The sequence below is a fragment of the Antedon bifida genome, chromosome 11 (genome assembly GCF_963402885.1).
Source record: "Antedon bifida chromosome 11, ecAntBifi1.1, whole genome shotgun sequence".
NCBI classification, from domain to species: Eukaryota; Metazoa; Echinodermata; class Crinoidea; order Comatulida; family Antedonidae; genus Antedon; species Antedon bifida.
In genome coordinates this window covers 12932562-12953102 of record NC_136236.1, presented here as the reverse complement: position 1 = coordinate 12953102, position 20541 = coordinate 12932562, and the positions used below count along the sequence as shown (strand labels likewise).

Below are 20541 nucleotides of genomic sequence, written 5' to 3'. Positions count from 1 at the left end.
CTGTTAATTTGTCGTTTATGCACACGGATGAAAGTAGGCCCTACAATAATGCAAAGTAGAATTGTACTGTTGTTAATCATGTTATCGAGGCAATATCAACATCAACTGGTCTTTCGGGCTTTTCGTGCGAACTTAACCAAAATAAAATTACAGTCATGGCATGCAAAGAGTTTTTGTACATTTGGCTTCACCTCCTTCACCCAATCACAGTATAGCTTCATTATGATCTGGATCAATGCACTAAGTACCAATGTTGATAGCAAACTTACTTTGTTCAAACGGTGGTTCACATAGTCTGGTTGGTACTTCAGTAGATGTCATCATCGAGTCTTTGTGACCTCTACTCTCCTGCATGTCAGCAGCAACTACTGGAGAGATTACCTCTGCACTTATCTTTGATGTTGGTATTAGTTCAGCCTGCCTCCCATGTAGAGTGTTACTGCTTCTCTTACTCATTGCGATTGTGACGTAATCGACGCTAGGTACATGGATTATGCCCTTTGAATCTGGTTCGATGGCGATGATCGTGTCAAGAAATTTGCTTTGGTGCTCTTTCGGCATCGATTGGAACGTCTGAATCAGAAATGTAAATTAACATAAGCGATATTCGATAATATCAATGTGTTGACTTTGATTGATTTCGGAAAATCATACTTATTCCTATCTGATTATAGCAAGATAGGGTGCTTTGATGTGGCCCCATTTGTAGGCTGTTCATTCAAACGTATACCAACCAACCTTTAGTATAGAGTGTCCAGTGTTTGTGATAAAGAATGATGGTCCCTTGGTTGGTCTCTCAGTCTGCCTGCATCCATGTGGCGTCACGTTGTACATTGTCCAATGTTTAAGGCATCTTGGACAGTGAAATACTGGAGTGGCGATGTTCCCGGATGCTTGGTATTTGCTCTGTTCAAGAAATATCAAAAAATGTTCTGATTTGACGCATAGTGTATGATTGAGGTCTAGTATTATTAATTTGGATCACAATCGTATCCCAGCCTACGTCACAAAAAAGAAGAGTATAACATACGCATACAAAACATTACTGTAAATGTTTTTTTGACACGTACACCATCAAACTTAAAAATAACATTAAATATGAGATACTGTACGCGTACAACAAAACATGATATTAAATGATTTTTTTTAAACACGCACTTTAAAATAACATTGTTTTCGTATTGATATTTATTCCATTAGAAATGTGTTTAAACTCGCCTCTATGTGTACACCCAAAGATGTACATAACAGTAATTTCCGAATGTTTTCTTGGAACGCCAGCACACCACCACCGTGTTGAAGATCACCGCTACTGCCACTGCGTGCTCGCTTTAAATGTGTTGGTATTCTACGAGGTTTCTATTAAGTAGATAGAAATAATGGATTATTGGAACTATCGCCTGTGATTGGTCAATTCGCTTGCGCTGTGGCTTACCTCTTTGCGTTGCGTCCTAAGTGGGAACCAAGCTTTAAAGAAGACAAGTATATTTTAAGCCACGTTGGAATAAGTAAACCATTACTATACTTTATCCTTGTTATAAAAAGGTGTAGGCCTACCTTTGTTGTATCCTGCTTCCTGCTCTCTGTTGGTGTACGGGGAGGAGGGAGTCGGATGTCCTGGCCCTCAATTGCTAACTCTATATTTAACCCGATTCCGGATTTGCTTGGGGTTGGTGGCGGTTCTGGAAATAGGCTTGAAGAAGTGAACTGAAAACCAACGAACAATTTATTATTAATTGCCGTCGTCGTCGTCGTCTTCGTCGTCGTCATCATCATCGTCGTCGTCATCTACGTCATCGTTGTCGTCGTCGTCATCATCGTCATCGTCATGTTTTCATCCATCATTATCTTACACCCTCTAACCCGTCCATTTGTCATAAATATTTTTGCTTACCCTATGCTTAGATCTGTGAGTAGGAGGCGGCACCCAGGGTGATGGTTTAACCACCGCATCCTCCTCTATCTTTGGAAGAGGGAGATTCTTGTCACGTGGTATTCCACTCAACGTCAGATCTACCGTTGAGTTTGCCTTTGTGAGATTTGTAGGAGCATCTGTTACCATTTTCGGAGGTCTTGTGATTTGGCACTGGAAATAATACAATTATTTTAAAAAATCGAATTTATAGTTTTTCTAGGCCCAGAGATAACTAGGCCTAACAAACATACAAAGCAATATCTTACTTTTCCTACTCGTTTAATTAGTGTTGGTGTGACAGACGAGTGTCCAGAGCTGTACCGTTGGATGTTATGTTGACTAGCGGGTGCCGTCGAGGTATCATTATCTAGGCCTAGGTTGTTGGTAGGAACACCGCCAAACTCTGCTAGCCTGGGTAGAACTACACGAGTTACTGACATCTTGTTGGAAACCTAGGCCTACACCTACATAAACAAATTACAATTTGATTGAACAATTGACAAACAATAAAATAATTTTAGAAAATAAAACAAGCGCACGGCTACTTACATTGTTCCTTTAATACTGATACATTATTTAAATAAAAGTGTAATGAATTGTAGTGCTTGTATCCAAGGGTGTCTCGTGGCAACCAAGTACGCCGCGTAGAACGACTAGGCGCGCGCGTTTAATGATTAGTGTTCTTCTTACGGTGTGTAGACGAATGACATATTTTTCCCAGTAAATGGTTTTGTGAAATGTGTAGTTTAAACAACTGTTTCTTCCTTGTAGTAGCATGGCAAAACGTTTGTCTATGGTAAAGGTAACAATTTTCATTGGTATGCTTGTAATTAACTAATCTAATTAACTGATTACTAATCATAATATACTACTGTAGATATCAATATGATACCATATACCAGCTATAAGTACCTAGCGCACAGCGATATGATTGGACAAGAGAATCAGTGATGTGATGGGCCGAGGTAGTAGTAGCGATGTGATTGGCCAATGTTATCAGCGGTATGATTGGTTGAGGGTAATAGCAACGATATGATTGGCCCAGCGGTAGTTATTGATTTGTTGACTGAGGGCGCTATACCACAACAACAAACAAACATTTTTAGGTTGTTCAATTATAAATCACAAACTGTAGGTTAAAATCCTGTAAAATTATAGTAGAAACATAAATATATAACATTATACAGTATGAATGTTGTAGTTTTTAATATAGGTATCGGGTAGGTATATAGGCCTAGGCGCTAGGTAGTACTATAGCCTATCTGAGCCTCCATATAAACCTAGGCCTAGAATATGTAACTGCTGTTTACTGACTGTGTGTAGTAGTAAGTAAGGTAGAAGGAAGGAGGAGGTATTCTATCTACTAAGTACTAGATCATATTCTAGGCCTAGGTACCCTGCAAGCAGATCAAACAGAGATTAGGCTATATTCCCTAGATAGTATTTGTATAGCTTATGTGCTCATTTGTGTAGATTTCCAACATCCAAATCAAAGGGCCAAAATAAAATGTTTACAATTATTATTTTTCAGATGAAGTTGCCATCCATATGAGTGTTGCAGAATAAGAATGTAAATCATAATCACTTCTCCTGAAATGGAACAGTACAATATTTTGGAACGTATTGGTGAAGGCGCACATGGTATTGTGTTTAAAGCAAAACACATTGAGGTGTGTTATTATTCTTGCTTCACATTTATCAAACTAGTTTGATGTACCCAAATATAGTAGTGATATTATGTCACGTGTCCATATTTAGGCACATCACATTTCTTGTGACATAAAGTATGATAGTGTAGACAGAGCTTTTAATATGTCATTAATTAATTAATTATCAACCATCTTCATCATCATTATCTACTCCATTTTTGATTAAAATAAAAATAAACTTTGTATTGATACTTTATTTTAGACTGGCGCTGTGGTGGCGTTGAAGAAGGTTCCTCTGCGGAAATGGGAGGACGGAATTCCCAACACAGCTCTTCGGTTTGTATACTTATTTTTAAATGTTTACTTTTATTTAAGATCGTGTCATATAATAAGCTTTAACCAATTTTATTGTAATTCTATGTTACGTTCTTTTTTAGTGAAATAAAAGCTTTGCAGGAAATAGAAGAAAACCAACATGTAAGAATAATCATATTTTTTTTTTAGTTTTTATTTTCACATCATCATCCCACAACAAATAGAATTATAGGATGATATAAAACTGGTGATGGTGCCATTAGAAAATATCTTGTTACCAAGCCAAAGTTCCACTAACTATTTTTTCCATATACCATAATACAATTGATCTATCTACCTGGATTTCGAGACTTAAAGCATTAATGCTTCTGTACCTTTCTTGACCAGCAAATATTCTTCTTTGATTCATATGGGCTGTATTTTAACGGGTGGTTACACCAGTGCTTTTTTAGTGCGGTTTTACATTTTTTTTTATATATGTACTTTTCAATTGCTTTGTTTTCTAGGTAGTGAAGTTAAGAGAGGTGTTCCCCCACGGAACTGGTTTTGTGTTGGTCTTTGAGTACATGCTATCAGACTTATCAGAAGTCGTTCGCAACTCAGAGGAACCATTGACAGAAGCACAGGTCAAGAGCTATATGCTTATGTTGCTAAAGGGTGTGGCATATTGCCATGACAACTCTATCATGCACAGGGTTAGTCAATTGTGATTGGTCAACTTTTACTACAATGAATATATACTATTTAGCGTTTATTTTTTGAGAGATGCTTTAAGAATACAAGTATTAACAGCCTTACTAAAGATAGTTGTCTTAGACTGGATGCTTTTGGCAGAATTGGGTATATTCACAAATCTCTTCTGTAATACTATAAGCATTGTTGATTTAATTGTTCTTTACATGGCAAAATCTATATAATGATATTTTGGTAACCCACATTTATATTTCTGAAAAGAATTTTTGAGTTTCTGGCGTTTTGATCAGTATTCTTCAATTAGCATTAAAATAACTTAAATTTAACTCTTCTATCAAACAGGATTTAAAACCAGCCAATCTGTTGATAAGTGAGACAGGTCATTTGAAGATTGCTGACTTTGGATTGGCAAGAGTTTTTAGCAACGAGGAAGGGCGGCAATACAGTCATCAAGTTGCTACAAGGTAAGTCCATACCCATCGCCACCTCATACATCGTCTCTCTCTAACTATTGTTGATAACCCAAATTGAATGATATGATTGTTGAAAGTTTTTGGACTCATCAGCAATTGCATTCCATCATTGTCCTCTGTGGTACAAATATTTTAATCTACTCGTTTCTTCAGATGGTACCGAGCACCTGAATTACTTTATGGCGCCAGAAAATATGATGAAGGAGTTGACTTATGGTAAGGCATACTCTAGGTTTTCAACTTTATGTTGGTAACAATTTGACACATATGATGTCTGTATTTCATTAATTAATTCATGGCCCGCCCCTTTTAGCCAAATATGGCATGTTAAACCGCATCATTCTTATCTGATGTTTGCGTTCTACAAAACTGTTTTATTTACTGTAGATGTAGTGTAATAACATTTTTAAATTGTGTTTGTTTTCCAGGGCAGTTGGATGTATATTTGGCGAGCTTTTAAATAACTCACCATTGTTTCCTGGGGAGAATGACATTGAGCAGCTCTGTTGTGTTCTGCGTGTATTGGGAACACCAACTGAAGAAACCTGGCCGGTAAGTAAAATGTTTTCGTACAACACAGCGTTTATACAATTTCAATAATAGTAACAGTTGTTGGTGCCTGACATTGTTACTTGATGTGTACCATAGTTTATAGATAGGTTTGGTGATTAACTGATGGAAGAGTTAGGAGTAGATGCAGCACCATAAACAATGTTGTGCTGTTTTTTGTTGGGGGTTGGAATTTAATAAGATGTAATAAACAAACATTAATATATATCTTTGTTTTGCATTTCCCAGGGAATGAAAGATCTTCCTGACTACAACAAGATAACATTTCCAGAAAATGCACCAATTCCTTTGGAAGAGATCGTTCCTGATGCGTCACCAGAAGCACTGGATCTTCTGAAAAGGTTTCTTGTGTATCCTTCAAAACAAAGGATCTCTGCTGCAGAGGTAACATTCTTTATCATTCTTTTTTCTAAAGCTTGGTTCCCACTAGCGACGCAAATTGTTGTATTGCGTAATCACAAGTGGGATCCAACGACGCAATAGTGCTGCAAACACCACAGGTTTGACTTCACGCAGACGGGGGCAAACACAATTATTTGAAGGGCGTTACATTGCATCGCTAGTGGGAATCAAGCTTTCGTTAGAATGTTTTTATGTTCTAACTGTTGTTTACTTGTTTGTTTCAATTGTATTTATTATTCATTGTTTATCTTCATGTTGTTTGTTTTATTGTTTTTCTTATCAATTGAAAGAATAATTGTTTAGTTAAATAAATTATCTTTTTCTTTTTTACAGGGTCTCCTTCATCCATACTTCTTCACCGAACCCTTACCGGCTCATCACTCAGAATTACCGATACCTCAGCGTAGTAGACGCATGCGCCACAGAACGCAGCACACCAAAGAGTTTGATGTAGACTGCCCTCTAGAGCAATCTTTAGTTAATCCTGAATGGATCGCTCCACATGTTCGATGAATTGTTTAAAAAATTAAAATTATTCTAAAGTAAAACATACAATGATAAAAACATGGTAAAAAGGCAACTTACTTTAACTAAATGAAACAGCTTGAAGAATTAGAGAATATTATTATGAAATTAAAACAATTTAATGACACTGTAAATACATATTTAAAACAAGTCTGCGGATGCAAGAGGTTGACAGACTAGTAAAAAAATAAGGAAAATTTAAAAAAATAAGTGTATTGTATTTTGTATGTTTTGGCATTGGTTAACAGTATCACCTTGGATTTTGCAGACATTGTTCATTCCTGATGATGACATCATGTATGTGGAGCATTTTAGTAATGTAAATTTGTTTATTCTCATTGCATTGTATTCCTTGTAACTTATATAGTAGTAGTTCATCTCCCTGTTTGTACTAATAAAAAAAAACAAATCATTTTTGTGTTGTGTTGAGTTTTTTGCGTCATAAGTTACCGTATAAACATTTTAAAACAACTGAAACTAAAATAATTTATTTGATGAATGGTGACCGAGTGTCAAAATAAAAAAATATATATTCATTTTGGCCATTTAGATAGATTAAAGAGAATTTAATGTCAATATTATCTCAATTTCAATACATTTTGCGTTTTATAGCTCGTTACTGACGCAAAGACAGTTGTATTGACGGATAAACCGTTAAAAACAAATAACTTTACATCACGTGAGGAAAGGAAGGAAGGAAACGCTGCCTCTCTGGGGATCGGAAGTGCAGCAAAATGTCAGAATATGAAGCTTATTCCGGCTGGGAATTCGACAAATTTGATGATGGTTCATTAAGTATGATATTATTATAACGTTTAAAATTATTACTTGATTATTATGATACTAAAAAAAGCCTAGGCCTAGCTACGCTGCTACTCCTAGCTAGGCGCGGCTAGGGCCAGTCCCTCTACCTACCTAGCTAGCTAGGCCTAGTTCACTACTAGGCCAAGCCTAAGCCTACTAAGCCTAGGCCATGACGATGTGTGTGTGTGGCTAATTCCTTTGGTGATGTGTAGCCTAGACTGTGTCTGTCCTAATGATAAACTATTGTAATCGCAATTAATTTTGAGGTTTTATCGTTTTTCATAGAAATTGTAGGAGAAGTGCAACTACGTAAGTATGGCAAATTCCTTGAAGATTACGCCGCACAGTTGAAGGGAATTGAGGATGCTTTAGATGACAGTATTGGTGATGCTTGGGATTTCACCCTTGACCCCATTAAACTCCAGGTGATTATTGCAGTATTACTTTGGAAATACATGAAAAATCGCAAAATTATTAAATATTATTTGATATTAAATTTATGGGAAACCCCAGACAAATCACAATCATTTTACTGAGAAATCAACCACCACACCACAAATGAAAACACAACCTACTGTAATGCCTTTTCGTTTTTATGATGCAACATGCAACTACAACAATGATCATTCTGCACACGCTCAGAAACATATACACTTGCGCAAAATGAGTATGATGCGGAAATTAATTACTGAATTTAACTGTAGCTTAGAACTCTGTTTATGCATATTATACATTGAACCATACATTAAAAATGTATACAATTTACATTATTTAATGTTATTGTTGAACTTTTAAAACGTTTTTTTTTTATAGTATTGTCCTTATGAACAAACCAGTTTGTTGGAACTCATCAAAACAGACAACAAGGTATGTAAACATGCATAAATTGTCTTAAAATAACCGAAATAACTTCATCATAAAAGTAACATTTTTAACAATTTTGTTCTTTTTTCCCAGGTTTTCAATAAAGTTATTACTGTGTTTGCTTCATTGTGTTGTGAGATGGGAGTTTTAAAACATGAGGTAAAGTTTTCAGAAATTTCTTTAATTTAAATTAATAATAATCATTTGATGACTAGACTTACACTTAAGTAATCCTAAATGAAAGCTTAAGCTTGTTGACAATTTTTAATTGTTGAGCAACTTCCATTTGATGGAAACTTGTGCATTACAAGACGTCTTGTTATTGATAAAAGGATTACATTCTTTTTTAGGCTGAAACCAAATACTATCATTCTTTGATGTTTTATGGAGAAGGAGGTAAGTATGTATTTTAAGAATTTAAAATAAATATTGATATTTAACAGTTTGTTCAAACACTCACCGTAAAGTAAGTTTATTTCTACATCGAACAAAAAAGAATATCAATGAAAATAATCATTTAAAAAATACCATAATAACGGATCTTGCAACAGTGTTTACTACATTGATAGTTCTCTGCTGGATCTATTATTCATGTCAAGTAAATGCTTTATTCTTGTGTATTTTGTCATCAGAGCCAAAGACTGGTTTACAAGAAGGAGACGCTCAAGTCATGATGGGATACTTTATGCCTTTTATGCAAGTAAGTCAACTCTTATTTAGCTTAAGATATTTTAGACTGCTTAAAGCTCTGTCTACACTATCAAACTTTATGTGACAACAAAATGTGATATGCCCATATATAGACATGATGTCATATCACTACCATATTTGAGCATATCACTACCATATTTAAGCATATCACTACCATATTTGAGCATATCACTACCATATATGAGCACATCACACTGGTTACAAACTATGTGATTTATGTACTTTGCAAGTTCACTTACACTTTGATATCGTTTTAGGAGTTATCATGTTTTGTTGCTCGTTGTCATGAGGTTGTCAAGAACGTCATTCATCAACTCTCAAGTTTGTTCAATAATGCCAAGTAAGATTTAAGATTAAATATTGGGTTTTTGTATCAAAATTAGAATTAATAACAAATTGAAGGAATGGTTTTTGTTTTTTTTTTTAGTTATTGACATTTCTCATGTTTTGTATTGTTTTTTCAGAGGTGCCCCTAGAGTTATTGACATTTCTCATGTTCACTTCACGGTAAGTTTTTTTGTTTTTTTATTTCTTTTGTTGGCTCATCCCACTTTTATTTCTTTAAGAATGTTGGTTCTTACATACTGTGCAAACTTGGTACACTATTCTAAAAGAGTTGGGGATCGTCTCCCGTTGTGCCGATCTGGGCAACCACTGCTGGCTACCGAATTCCTCAGCTTCAGTTAAGCTTGAGTATGATAATAAATAACTACCTTTATTTTAAAGTTTAGATCATGCATTTTTGTTACCAGACATTGAAAATATAATAGTTTATTCCTGGGCACGACACGATATTAGTTGGTTAAATAGGAAATGAAATAAATGAATAGATGATAGTATTAGATTATTATTTATATTTTGTGTACTTTTGCAGTCAGTCTTTGAACACCTTGGGCAACTACTATCTGTTCTGATAACAATGGATGAGATTGTATCCAATCAGCACACACTGAAGGAACACTGGACACTTTACAAGAGGTATAATATAGAAGTGAATTGATGTGTGCCCGTCGACATATATTTATTTATAATGGTATATAAAAAATAAAAAATATTCCATTACAAAGGAGTAAACATTGCGCCAATGCCATACAAACTGAGTTTTTGATTTTACTAAATTTACTTGTTTTAATTTGTTTTTGGAAATCGGATATTGAAAATTAATTTTTGGTTATAGAATGTTGAAATCGGTTCATCACAACCCAGCAAGGTTCAACGTAGATCCTGCCAAGCTACGACCATTTGAAAAGCTGCTGATGAAATTACAAGGCCAACTCTTAGATGGAATGATAATGCAGGTAAGTAATAAATCGAGTTTCAAAAAGAAACAAAACAGATTACTAATTTTAACCCAGACTCTTTCATTTATACTTATTTCATAATTTGTGCTTTTTTTAAAACCCAGAGTTGTGTTGAGCAACTGTTTGATGAGCATCAGATGTACGTGACTAAGAATGCGTACTTTGCTGAAGAGTTTGCTTATAACATCCGTGTTCTATTTGCGCAGATTGAGCCAAAGATTGGTAAGAATTGACATGACATTGATACTTTAACCTTTGACTCTAAGGCGACCCATTAGTAAGAATTACTTCTGTTTCATTGTAGTAATTTTGCGAGCTTTACCTTTGGAACAGTAATTGAAAGGAGACTATAATTTATACACAAAATTAATCTGCACTTGCGTATATGTATACATAATATAAAAGATTGACATGACATTGATACTTTAACCTTTGACTTTCAGGTGACCCATTATATGACCGCTTTAATTATCACCAGAATAGTGTCTACTTTCCCAAAACAAGCTTACTGATTGTAATTACACTTCATAATTTAATTTCTGTACACATAAAGAATGACAGAGCTTTGATATTTTAACGTTTGACCTTCAGGTGACCCGAGTGAGATGGACCATCGTCTACAATACGTTGGCATTTGTGGCCTGTATGTCCTACATTTTCAAATTTTCCGCGTCATTGATAAGAAAGTCTTCAAACAACTTTGGGATGTTTATAAGAAGGTAAGTTAAATTGAAATTTAAAATTCTTCTGTATTTATAATATTATTTATCTACAACATTTACACGTTTGTTGGTTTTTATTTCTAGATTCCTACTATTACCTTAACAGGTAACATCATGTGGTCACCAAACCAGTTTCTTTTGCGTAGTTTGTCCCCGCACATCTCCAAGATTCTGGATAAACGTTCGCAGGGAAATGTCGCCAACTTTACCCAAACGTACTTGCAGAACAAAGTGCAAACTGTCATCAGGTGAGATTTAGAAATAAAAATCTCTAATGACCAAATATAGACATGATGATGTCTATCACTACCATATTTGGCCATATCATCACCATATATCACACTTTGTCAAACTAGTTTGATAGTGTAACAGAGCTGTAGCATAAAAAAATTCTGAAAGACATTTGATGACATTGTTTGTGAATGGCGTATGAATTAACTCTTTTACAGAGAAGTTCAACAGTATTATGTACAAGTGTGTTCCTGGATGATCCGTATGGAGTCTGGAATAGGGGCCGCCAACAGTGTCGTTGATGATCTCACCAGCAAGTGCTCATTATTCATCCAGGTAGGTCTGTTAATAAACTATGATATCATATGCTATAAATAGCTCAATGAATATTCATGTGCATATTCTAGCGTTATATTAAATGATTAATTATTGTTTGTATAATGTTATGTTACAGGGTTTGCTGTGGGCCCACAACATTAGTCATCTTGTGAAGACAGTTATGAATATTCATGCTTATGCAAATAAGCCTTTAACCAAGACGGCTGTACTGGCTCTGTGCCGTCTTATTGAGCTGCTTAAGGTAAGATTGTATTATATAATTGTTAATGGTTTATGATATGTGATTTTGTGCACATGATTGAAGAAGGCGATTTGTACAATTACTTTAAAAATATTAAGTCTGCACGCTCTGTCTAAGATGACTAGACATATATTTCCATCTTAACGATTGATGATATATATTAATTACTTTTTTCAACCATTTTTCTTCAGTCAATTGAAGCTACATTTCATCGTCGCACCATGGTGATCGCCGAGTCCATCACTCACATTGTGCAACATTTGCAATTTATGGCAATGTCAGCAGTCAACACAGCTAAGGTAAAAACACAACAAGGTTTATAAACGTTTATGTTAAGCATCTTTAAAATATTAATTTATGATGTTAAAATAATTGTAAAGTTTAGCACTTTTTATAACTTTTCATCAAATCCTTCAAAACATTGTTTTAATCTTTTTACAGAAACGAATTATCTCTGATAAGAAATACAGCGATAAGAGATTGGTGAGTATTTTATTTATTCTGTTTAATCAAAGATTTGTAAAATTTCTATATTTTGAAAAAATAAACATGCATAAATTATGAAGACTAGATGGTACGCTCGCTTCGCTTCACAGATGGTTCTCGAATACACAGTAATTTCAGCGTAAAAAAACTGGCGATTTCAAATGTACGTACCGCAGGACTATAGATACATTGTCGTTTTCAGACACGATGATTAATGTAGTCAACTAAAATTAGCACCCTGGGAATTAGGAAAGAGAAACTTGTCTTAAAAATGAGTCCAAATTTTTTATTTGAACTCATTTAAACAAACCCAATTTGTGTTTTGTATATAACATTAGAGTTGAGGGATGGGGAAGAGGATGGAAAGAACAATTTTTAAATATATTCTTTATCCACTCGGTAACGAAATATTGTTTTAAATGTTTTATAGGCCTATCAATAATATACCACTAAACACAGTCAAACATTTACGATTTAATACTTTTTTAAAACTGTCCCTGTTATAGTCGATTGAAATAGTAAAGTACATGTAACGATACACCACTACGACGTTTATATTTTTTAGAATTATTAATTGATACAAACGTTGAGAAGCAACTGTCAGTAATAAAGTTTTTATTTGTATATTGTGTGTTTGTATATCCATCCATCAGTAGAGCCTACCCACAGTCACAGTAATAAATGTTCTTTGTATAATGTGTTTATATATCTAACAGTAACCACATTCACAGTAAGAAAATTTCGATTCAAATGGCGACAAATGGTTAATACGTATCTACAATATTGTCAAAGTATTGCAATACTATATCTGAGTTTTAAGTTTATTCTCCAAGGGCCCATAAATTTACCTACTTGTGTTAAACCAAGGGCTCATAAATTTACCTACAAACTGGGAGCCTGAGAGATTGGAATGTTCCATTCATTGCAAATCAATACATTTGTATAAACGTATATTAAATCTATTAAAATTAGTATTTTTTAAAGAAAATCGGCCTGTCTTCAACATTATGAATACTGTACTCGAGCTGTTCAACCGGTTTTCAGCTATTAAAAACAATTATCGTAGGAGGAGATAGGAAAATGCGAAGCATCCTCGTATTATTGTGTGCAGGTATTTTCCAAGATGGACATCCGTTAGACAGTGTATACCACAATCGTTGAACCTAAATTCGTTTTAATTGTCAATAACTAATTATCTAACTCAATTTAATTAGTAAACAGGGTTACATCAGGTGGTTAAAATCAGTACCGAGATTCTAACCAACTTTAAATACCATCGAGTATTATAAACATTCTAGAAATAACGCGCGATTTACCGAATTTTGCCCTTACTGGTACTGTATATTAAACAGATATTAAATGTAATGTTTGATTTTGTAGGATGTACTATCAGCGTTGGTTTTGGTTGAGAATGCAATAAGTGGACCACCAACAAAGGAAAGGATCCTCATTGCAAAGCTAGCAATGGCTATCGGATCACAAATGGTAAATACTGTCATCTTAGCTAAATATGTCCGCTACTAGATCTATTTTGTAATCGGATCTGGCATTGTGAAGTTTCAAACACAGATTATTGTTCTTCATCTATCATTTTCTTGATGCTTTTCAATTCTCATTAATGTTTTTTTTATAGAAAGCTTTTCGTGAAGACGAACTCGCAAACTTCAGAAATATCCTCATGAAAATGGAGGTGATGAGTGACTTGAGAGGAAAGTAAGTAAAAACTTCCTTTTTTTGGAATTATTTTTTCAATCAATCAAAGTAACATTTATTTCTCTTTAAGTTTATAATAATAAATTAACAACAATTTGATTAAACTATCGGGGCAAAATCCAAAAAAAGCAAAGTTTGCTTGAGGCAGCCCACTGAAAAAGAAAAACAGGACAACACGGGAACCGGAAACAGGACAAAGACTGTAATGAAGACTTTTAGTTTCAGAATACCAAAAAAAAAATATGTTAAATATAAAAACTGTTATAAGTGAAAACATACAACACAATAACTTGCTAAGAGATGTCATTTCAATTTAAAAGAGGTAAACATTGTTTCGCATGATGATTTATTGTTTGTATGTTTGATAGATTGAAGAAGGCTTGCGATTGCAGTTTTGTCTATTGGCATAGAGTGATCTTTCCAACGTACGTTGCAGACCGTTATGAACACGCTGTTGACGCTCATCGTCTGCATGTAAGTTTGTCACAAGTGAATTAAAGTTGTAACGTATAAGGGAGTCATTCATGCGTGACGGCCTCTCATTGGACGGTGGGTTGTGTTATAATGTGTGTGCAGGACAGCGCAAGATCACTTTCGTTTATATACATTATACACTCAGAACTTTTTGTTTACCTTTATACCTATTTGCAATTCTTTTATTACAATGTGTTTTAATTTTTAGTACATGTTTGCTGCCCTCGCTGATTGCGTCACACCAATGAAGAATTCTCGTCATCTTGAATCAAATGAAGATCTTTTAATCGCTTTCTATCACGAAATTGAGGAAAATTTTGACGAGGTAAAACCATTTACATTTCCTTAACCCGTTCTCGTATGCAAACATTATCATAGCAACTCTACTCTAAAGCTTTGTCCACACTATCAAACTTTATGTGACAAAAAATGTGATGTGCCCATATATAGACATGATGATGTCATATCAATACCATATTTGGGCATTATCACCGCTATATTTGGGCACATCACACTTTTTTTGTCAAACTAGTTTGATAGTGTAGACAGAACTTTACATTTAATGCACAGGAACTAAGTATATGTCTTATTTCTTTTCAGCATCTTCTGTCGCCATTGTGCCGTAGCGTTGAGACCAACCTTCGTCTGTCCATCCATCAGCATCTACAAGTTGGCGAGATGAATCCATTCAAATCATCCATGAAAGACCAAACACATTTCTTGAAGATGAAACCCATACGAATCTTCCACCGCTACATCAATGTCAAAGGTTATTACACAACTCATTGTCTATGAAGCAGTAAAGGCTATAATAATCTTGCATTCTCACAATCAAATGATTGTTGTGATATGACTATTTAGTACTTATAGATAGATATTGCAGTGTGTTTAAAGATTCTATGTTGATATAATGTTTGCGGTACCAACTTTGATGATAATCGAATAATATTAATCGAAACGTCGAGGAACTCTACAGTTCTTTTCAGAACTAAATATAAATTATAATATTTAGAGATTCTCTTATTTTATCAAATATATGATTGAAATTTACGTTTGTTTTATGTATTTCAGAGCATGTGACGCACTATCTGGATAAGACGTTTTATAAGCTGACCACTGTAGCATTGCATGACTGGAAGACGTACGCGGAAATGCGTAACCTGGCGGCTCAAAAGTACGGACTAGAAATGACCGAAGGTCACCTACCAACTCAAACCCTAGAACAGGTAATATTTGATAACATAATCATGGTTTTTGATGTTTTATAATGTTTTTGACTGCAAATTAAGGGAAATTGTAGCTTTGTGGTTATAATGCTTCAAGAATCCTGTGTTGAAATCTGCACTCCCAAATACTTTGGTTGTCTACAGCAAATCTTGTGTGTGTGAAATGGAGACTTGCTTCGCTATTGGCAGTCTTTGGAAGTGTGCTTAAAGAAATAGATAACAAGGATTTAAACATAATTTACATTTTTATTTTCAACAGGGTTTAGATGTTCTTGAAATTATGAGAAACATCCACATCTTTGTGTCTAAGTATCTTTACAATGTCAACAATCAGGTAGGTAAAACGAGAAAAGAACAAAAGAAGAAAAACAAAATATATTCGTGAAATTGACATGTATTCTACACACAATTAACTATTCTAATACTAAACTCTTTAAAAACCAGATTTGTGTAGATCCAAAATGTCCAGTTCTTTTTCACCATTGAAACCATTTTCTGATTATCAGAATTTCTGGAAAATAGACATATATTGGTATTAAGAGAGTTGCATGTGATTTTGAATACCGTTTTCATTTAGATTTTTGTGGAGCGATCAAGTGCAAACAAACACCTGAACACCATCAACATCCGGCACATTGCGAACTCAATTCGCACCCACGGAACTGGAATCATGAACACAACGGTGAACTTTACATATCAGTTCTTGCGCAAGAAGTTCTTTATCTTTTCGCAGTTTATGTACGACGAACATATCAAGTCAAGGTTGATTAAGGTATTGTTCAGTTATTGTTGTTTAGTCAAACTTTTACTGTCAGAATTTAGCTTGGTTCCCACTAGAAACAAAATGCAATGATGTAGATGCAATGGAACAAAGTTGACCAATAACAAGCAATGGATTATCCAAACTGTCGCTTGTCATTGGTCAATTTGCTTGCATTACACTTTTATGTCCAAGTTTTGTGTTCGTTTTTCCAGGATTCTCGTTATTTCAAAGAAGTGAAAGATGAAAACAATCAGATGTATCCATTTGACCGTGCTGACCGATTCAATAAAGGAATCCGCAAGCTGGGTCTGACACCAGAGGGCGACAGTTATCTTGATCAATTCCGCAACCTCATCAGTCAGATAGGTATGTTTTGATGTTTTCTTACCTGGGTATTTAGTTCATTTCAAAATGTTGAAACATTTTAATATGCCAGAAAAGGAAGCTAATTTGCATACATGTGGTTATCTTGTAGGCAATGCAATGGGTTACATTCGTATGATCAGATCTGGTGGCCTACGGTGCTGTAGTAATGCTATCAGGTAAGAAAAGTTTTTATTTCATTCATTAGTAAAATATGTTTGTTTTTTAAGACTATCGATGATTATTGTATCAATAATAATAATATATTTTGGTTTTTATTTATAGATTTGTACCTGATGTTGATGACATCATCAATTTCCAGGAACTTTGTGTTGAAGAAAATTTATCTGAAGAAACACAAAATGCTGCAAGGTTTGCTTCCAGATTTATACATTTTTCGTGAAAAAGAATTTGTAATAAATAGTATTTATGTTAAAATAGGCTATAAACTAAATTTGATGTAAAATCTTGTGAATCTAAATGATAACATCTCATTTTTACAAACAAACTTTATTTGTTACTATTTCAGCAACCTGGATAATGTCTTGGGGAATTTGGCAAAGAACTTCGCGGAAGGCACAGAGTACTTCAAGGTCAGAGTTCAAATATAGAATCTAATCTTACAAAATTCACTAAGTTTATAAAGAATAGTTACCGTAATTTTTATTATGATTATGTATTTGTATTGACTGTTTATTTTTTAATCATAGATGTTGGTTGAGGTGTTTTCTCCTGAGTTTAGGACCTCCAAGAACATGCATCTTAGAAACTTCTACATGATCCTACCACCACTTGTAAGTACATCCTTTATGTCAATTTAAGTACATTCTTAATGTCAATTTACTTAAGTACATTCTTAATGTCAATTTACTTAAGTACATGCTTAATGTCAATTTTAGTACATTCTTAATGTCAATTTTGAAGGTATATTGCTACACTATTTAGTATCAATTCAAACACAGTTCTATTAAAACCTGACATGTTCTTATAGAGTCTAAACTTCGTGGAGTATTCTATTGGATGCAAAGAAAAACTAAACAAGAAAAACAAAGTGGGAGCCGCCTTCACAGATGATGGCTTTGCCATGGGTAAGTCTTGAAGCCAATATATATATTTAAAAATAACTTGTTTTGTTTAAAAGCGTTAAAGATAAACTTATGTTATGTTTACCTTTTTACAGGCGTTGCATATATTTTGAAACTTCTCGACCAATACCAAGAGTTTGATTCGCTTCATTGGTTCCACTCCGTCCGGAAGAAGTACAGGGAGGAGAAAGATGGTGTTAGACGAGCACAAGTGGAAGATGAGAAGCTGGTGCAGACAGGCAGTTTGACTATCAAACGACTGGAAACTTACCAGAGGGTAATGATACCTTTTCTATACCTATGCTCACAAGCACAGCAATATACAAAATATAATTGAATATTCAAAGAGCCTTGCATGGCTTGAAGTAAAGGTCTAGTAAGATCATTCCCAAGTCTTAACATTATTTTATTGATGTTTTTTTTGTAGGAGTTTGATCTGCTCTACTACAGTTTAAGCAGTGCTAGAATTTTCTTCAGAGCTGACAAAACAGCCGCTGAAGAGCAAGAAGAAAAGAAGGAGAAAGCAGGTATGCTAAACACTTGTATATATTCTTGTTTGCTATTTTAATTCAACTCGCATCCAATCTACGATAAGAAACAAACCCATGATTTCTAAACTAAGTTTAGAAAGATTATTTCCAAAGTATGACTCCGCAGTTACCAAATGGCAATCAAACCCATTTCTGTGAGCAAAACAAATGGGGCAGGATTTGAACAAAAGACCAAGCCTAAGCAAACACATGTAATCAATTGGCCTAGTCTCTGTTAGTTTGGCCATGTGTTTCATAAAAATGGATTGTTTTTCATAATTCCTAATATTTTTAATGGGTTTTAGGCACATCAAAAGCCAAGGCTGTCAAAAGGTATAGTCGTGTTATTAAATGTTGGTTGGCTTCACTTTTTAAAATGGAAATTGGTTTCTTTAATAGTAGTAGTTATTTATTTTTATTCCTTGCTTTTTCCTTGCATATTTTTGTTTTTATTGGAGTGGATTATTAATTGTTTTATTACATTTTAAGGTGTTGCTTCTTGTAGCATTACAAATAATTGCGTTTTATCAGCAGAAACTCATTAGCTTTTATTTCTAATTTCACAATTCAGAAAAGTTAATTTTAATTTTACTAACTGGGAAATTAATAATATGGTATTTGCTATTTCTTATCTCATCATAACAGTAAAATGCTACTTCAGTTTATTAAGCTCCATCTACACTATCAAACTAGTTTGGTTGGTGATATGACATCACCCTGTCCATATATGGGCACATCACATTTTATTATCACATAAAGTTTGCTAGTGTAGACAGAGCTTTAGCAACATATTTGTTTTTACCCAGTAAAATACTGCTTATGTGTAGTTTAGCAATGTGTGACTTAGCTGTTTAGCCAAAACTTGTTGTTACAGTATAGTGAATTTGTTTGTTTGTGTTTTAATGTTGAAGTACTGTTTTAGTTGTAAATTATTCAGTAGTGCTGGAAATTTATTTTCCAAAAGTGAACGCTTTTTGTCTAGGATTCAGTATTACCTTTAGTTAATGCTATACACTATAGAAAATGACAGTACGACGAATGACATTGACGGAATTTACAAACAAGCTACGCGTAAATGTAACAAGTTTTAGAACCAGGCTTTTTTTTTTATCATTCAGCAAATGATACGGATGAGAGTGAGCTTATATCAACTCCACAAGAAGTTCCAAGTAAGTGTTGCATTTGTTCTATTGATGATACAGAGGGACATTTACCAGCCTGTGTCTCTGTCGGCCTAGGCTTTGACTGCGACAGTTGTAGTTTGTATCTACAGTACTATGAAGTCAACCATAGATAGATAGATAGCTGTAGATATATCATTATTTCTTACTTGATATTCTACACTTTAGTAGAAAAACATTGTTCTTGTTTTCACTTGGTTCCTATTTTATTTTCAGGTAATGTACCAGCCATCCAGGCTCCACCACCGACAAAGAATTTACCAGCAATCACTGCCTAGGCTTGTCAATCATAGAGCACATCTCTCTGTCAATGTTGGCAGACACTAAGCTTTTGACAGTTGTAGTTCTGCAAGAGTCTGTATCTACAGTACTATGAAGTCTACCACCAGAATATACCAATTATTAGATATATTACTTAAAATTGATTGCTTATATAAGGTAGATAAACCCAATTTCAGAGCAATTGATAAGTATGTTTGTTTATTTTGTTGTGTTGCCTTACAGATGGCATTCTGCTGCAGTATTCGGGAGCTTTTGACTTGTGATGACCAAGGACCAAGTTATGTTAAGTCAATTGCACATTCAGTTGGGGTGTGCTTACTTGCTCAAATCCTCAACATAGTTTTGGTGGTTTTGAGTTGCAGATGACACATGACACATTAATGCAAATTGCAAGCTCCCTTTTATTGCATTATACCAATTATTCTCTGTTTGATTATTATATAGAAAGAATATATTTAGACTGCATGTATGAAAATGATTATTAATACTTATATGTTTATATAAGAAACTTTAAAGTCCTCGAAATTCTGGTCACATTTGGTAATGAACCAATTATTATGATGCAATATGTGAGAGTATGCGATGAGATGTTCTAAAAATAGATGATTGATGGTGGGTTAGTTCATTGTCCTGCTAGTTGAATTGATCGTAAACATAGAATTATAACGAATCATGATCTATAA

General features: G+C 34.3%; 3 protein-coding genes across 4 annotated transcripts in view; all 3 read left to right on the top strand.

Annotated features, from left to right (window-relative positions):
* LOC144855863 (SLIT-ROBO Rho GTPase-activating protein 3-like) overlaps window positions 1-14931 on the top strand; it is a 66430-nt gene extending 51499 nt beyond the window's left edge. Inside the window, exon 21 of the mRNA XM_078713813.1 lies at window positions 14823-14931. The gene's annotated coding sequence lies outside the window, so the exon portion shown is untranslated. The remainder of the gene's footprint in view (window positions 1-14822) is intronic.
* Window positions 2994-6533, top strand: LOC144855346 (cyclin-dependent kinase 20-like). Its single transcript, XM_078713171.1, has 10 exons — window positions 2994-3046; window positions 3447-3585; window positions 3827-3900; window positions 4002-4041; window positions 4386-4574; window positions 4915-5036; window positions 5199-5261; window positions 5474-5597; window positions 5844-5999; window positions 6351-6533. Exons 2-10 carry the CDS (start codon window positions 3511-3513, stop codon window positions 6528-6530), a joined length of 1023 nt encoding a protein of 340 aa, XP_078569297.1. The 5' UTR covers window positions 2994-3046; window positions 3447-3510; the 3' UTR covers window positions 6531-6533.
* LOC144855861 (WASH complex subunit 4-like) lies at window positions 7231-20524 on the top strand. Of its 2 annotated transcripts, XM_078713812.1 has the most exons (36): window positions 7231-7337; window positions 7632-7771; window positions 8160-8213; window positions 8304-8369; window positions 8561-8606; window positions 8843-8910; window positions 9179-9261; window positions 9386-9428; window positions 9796-9899; window positions 10099-10219; window positions 10327-10444; window positions 10814-10941; window positions 11029-11192; window positions 11394-11511; window positions 11630-11755; window positions 11947-12054; window positions 12197-12238; window positions 13622-13726; window positions 13875-13954; window positions 14323-14428; window positions 14637-14753; window positions 15029-15197; window positions 15500-15654; window positions 15914-15988; window positions 16232-16426; window positions 16630-16783; window positions 16893-16959; window positions 17066-17152; window positions 17310-17373; window positions 17491-17574; window positions 17772-17868; window positions 17961-18142; window positions 18293-18392; window positions 18701-18728; window positions 19514-19564; window positions 19793-20524. In XM_078713812.1, exons 1-35 carry the CDS (start codon window positions 7277-7279, stop codon window positions 19518-19520), a joined length of 3462 nt encoding a protein of 1153 aa, XP_078569938.1. In that variant the 5' UTR covers window positions 7231-7276; the 3' UTR covers window positions 19521-19564; window positions 19793-20524. The 2 variants fall into 2 exon arrangements, with proteins under 2 accessions (XP_078569938.1, XP_078569937.1); XM_078713811.1 differs by lacking the exon at window positions 18701-18728 and having other exon boundaries at window positions 19793-20523.
* The last annotated feature ends 17 nt before the right edge of the window (window positions 20525-20541 follow it).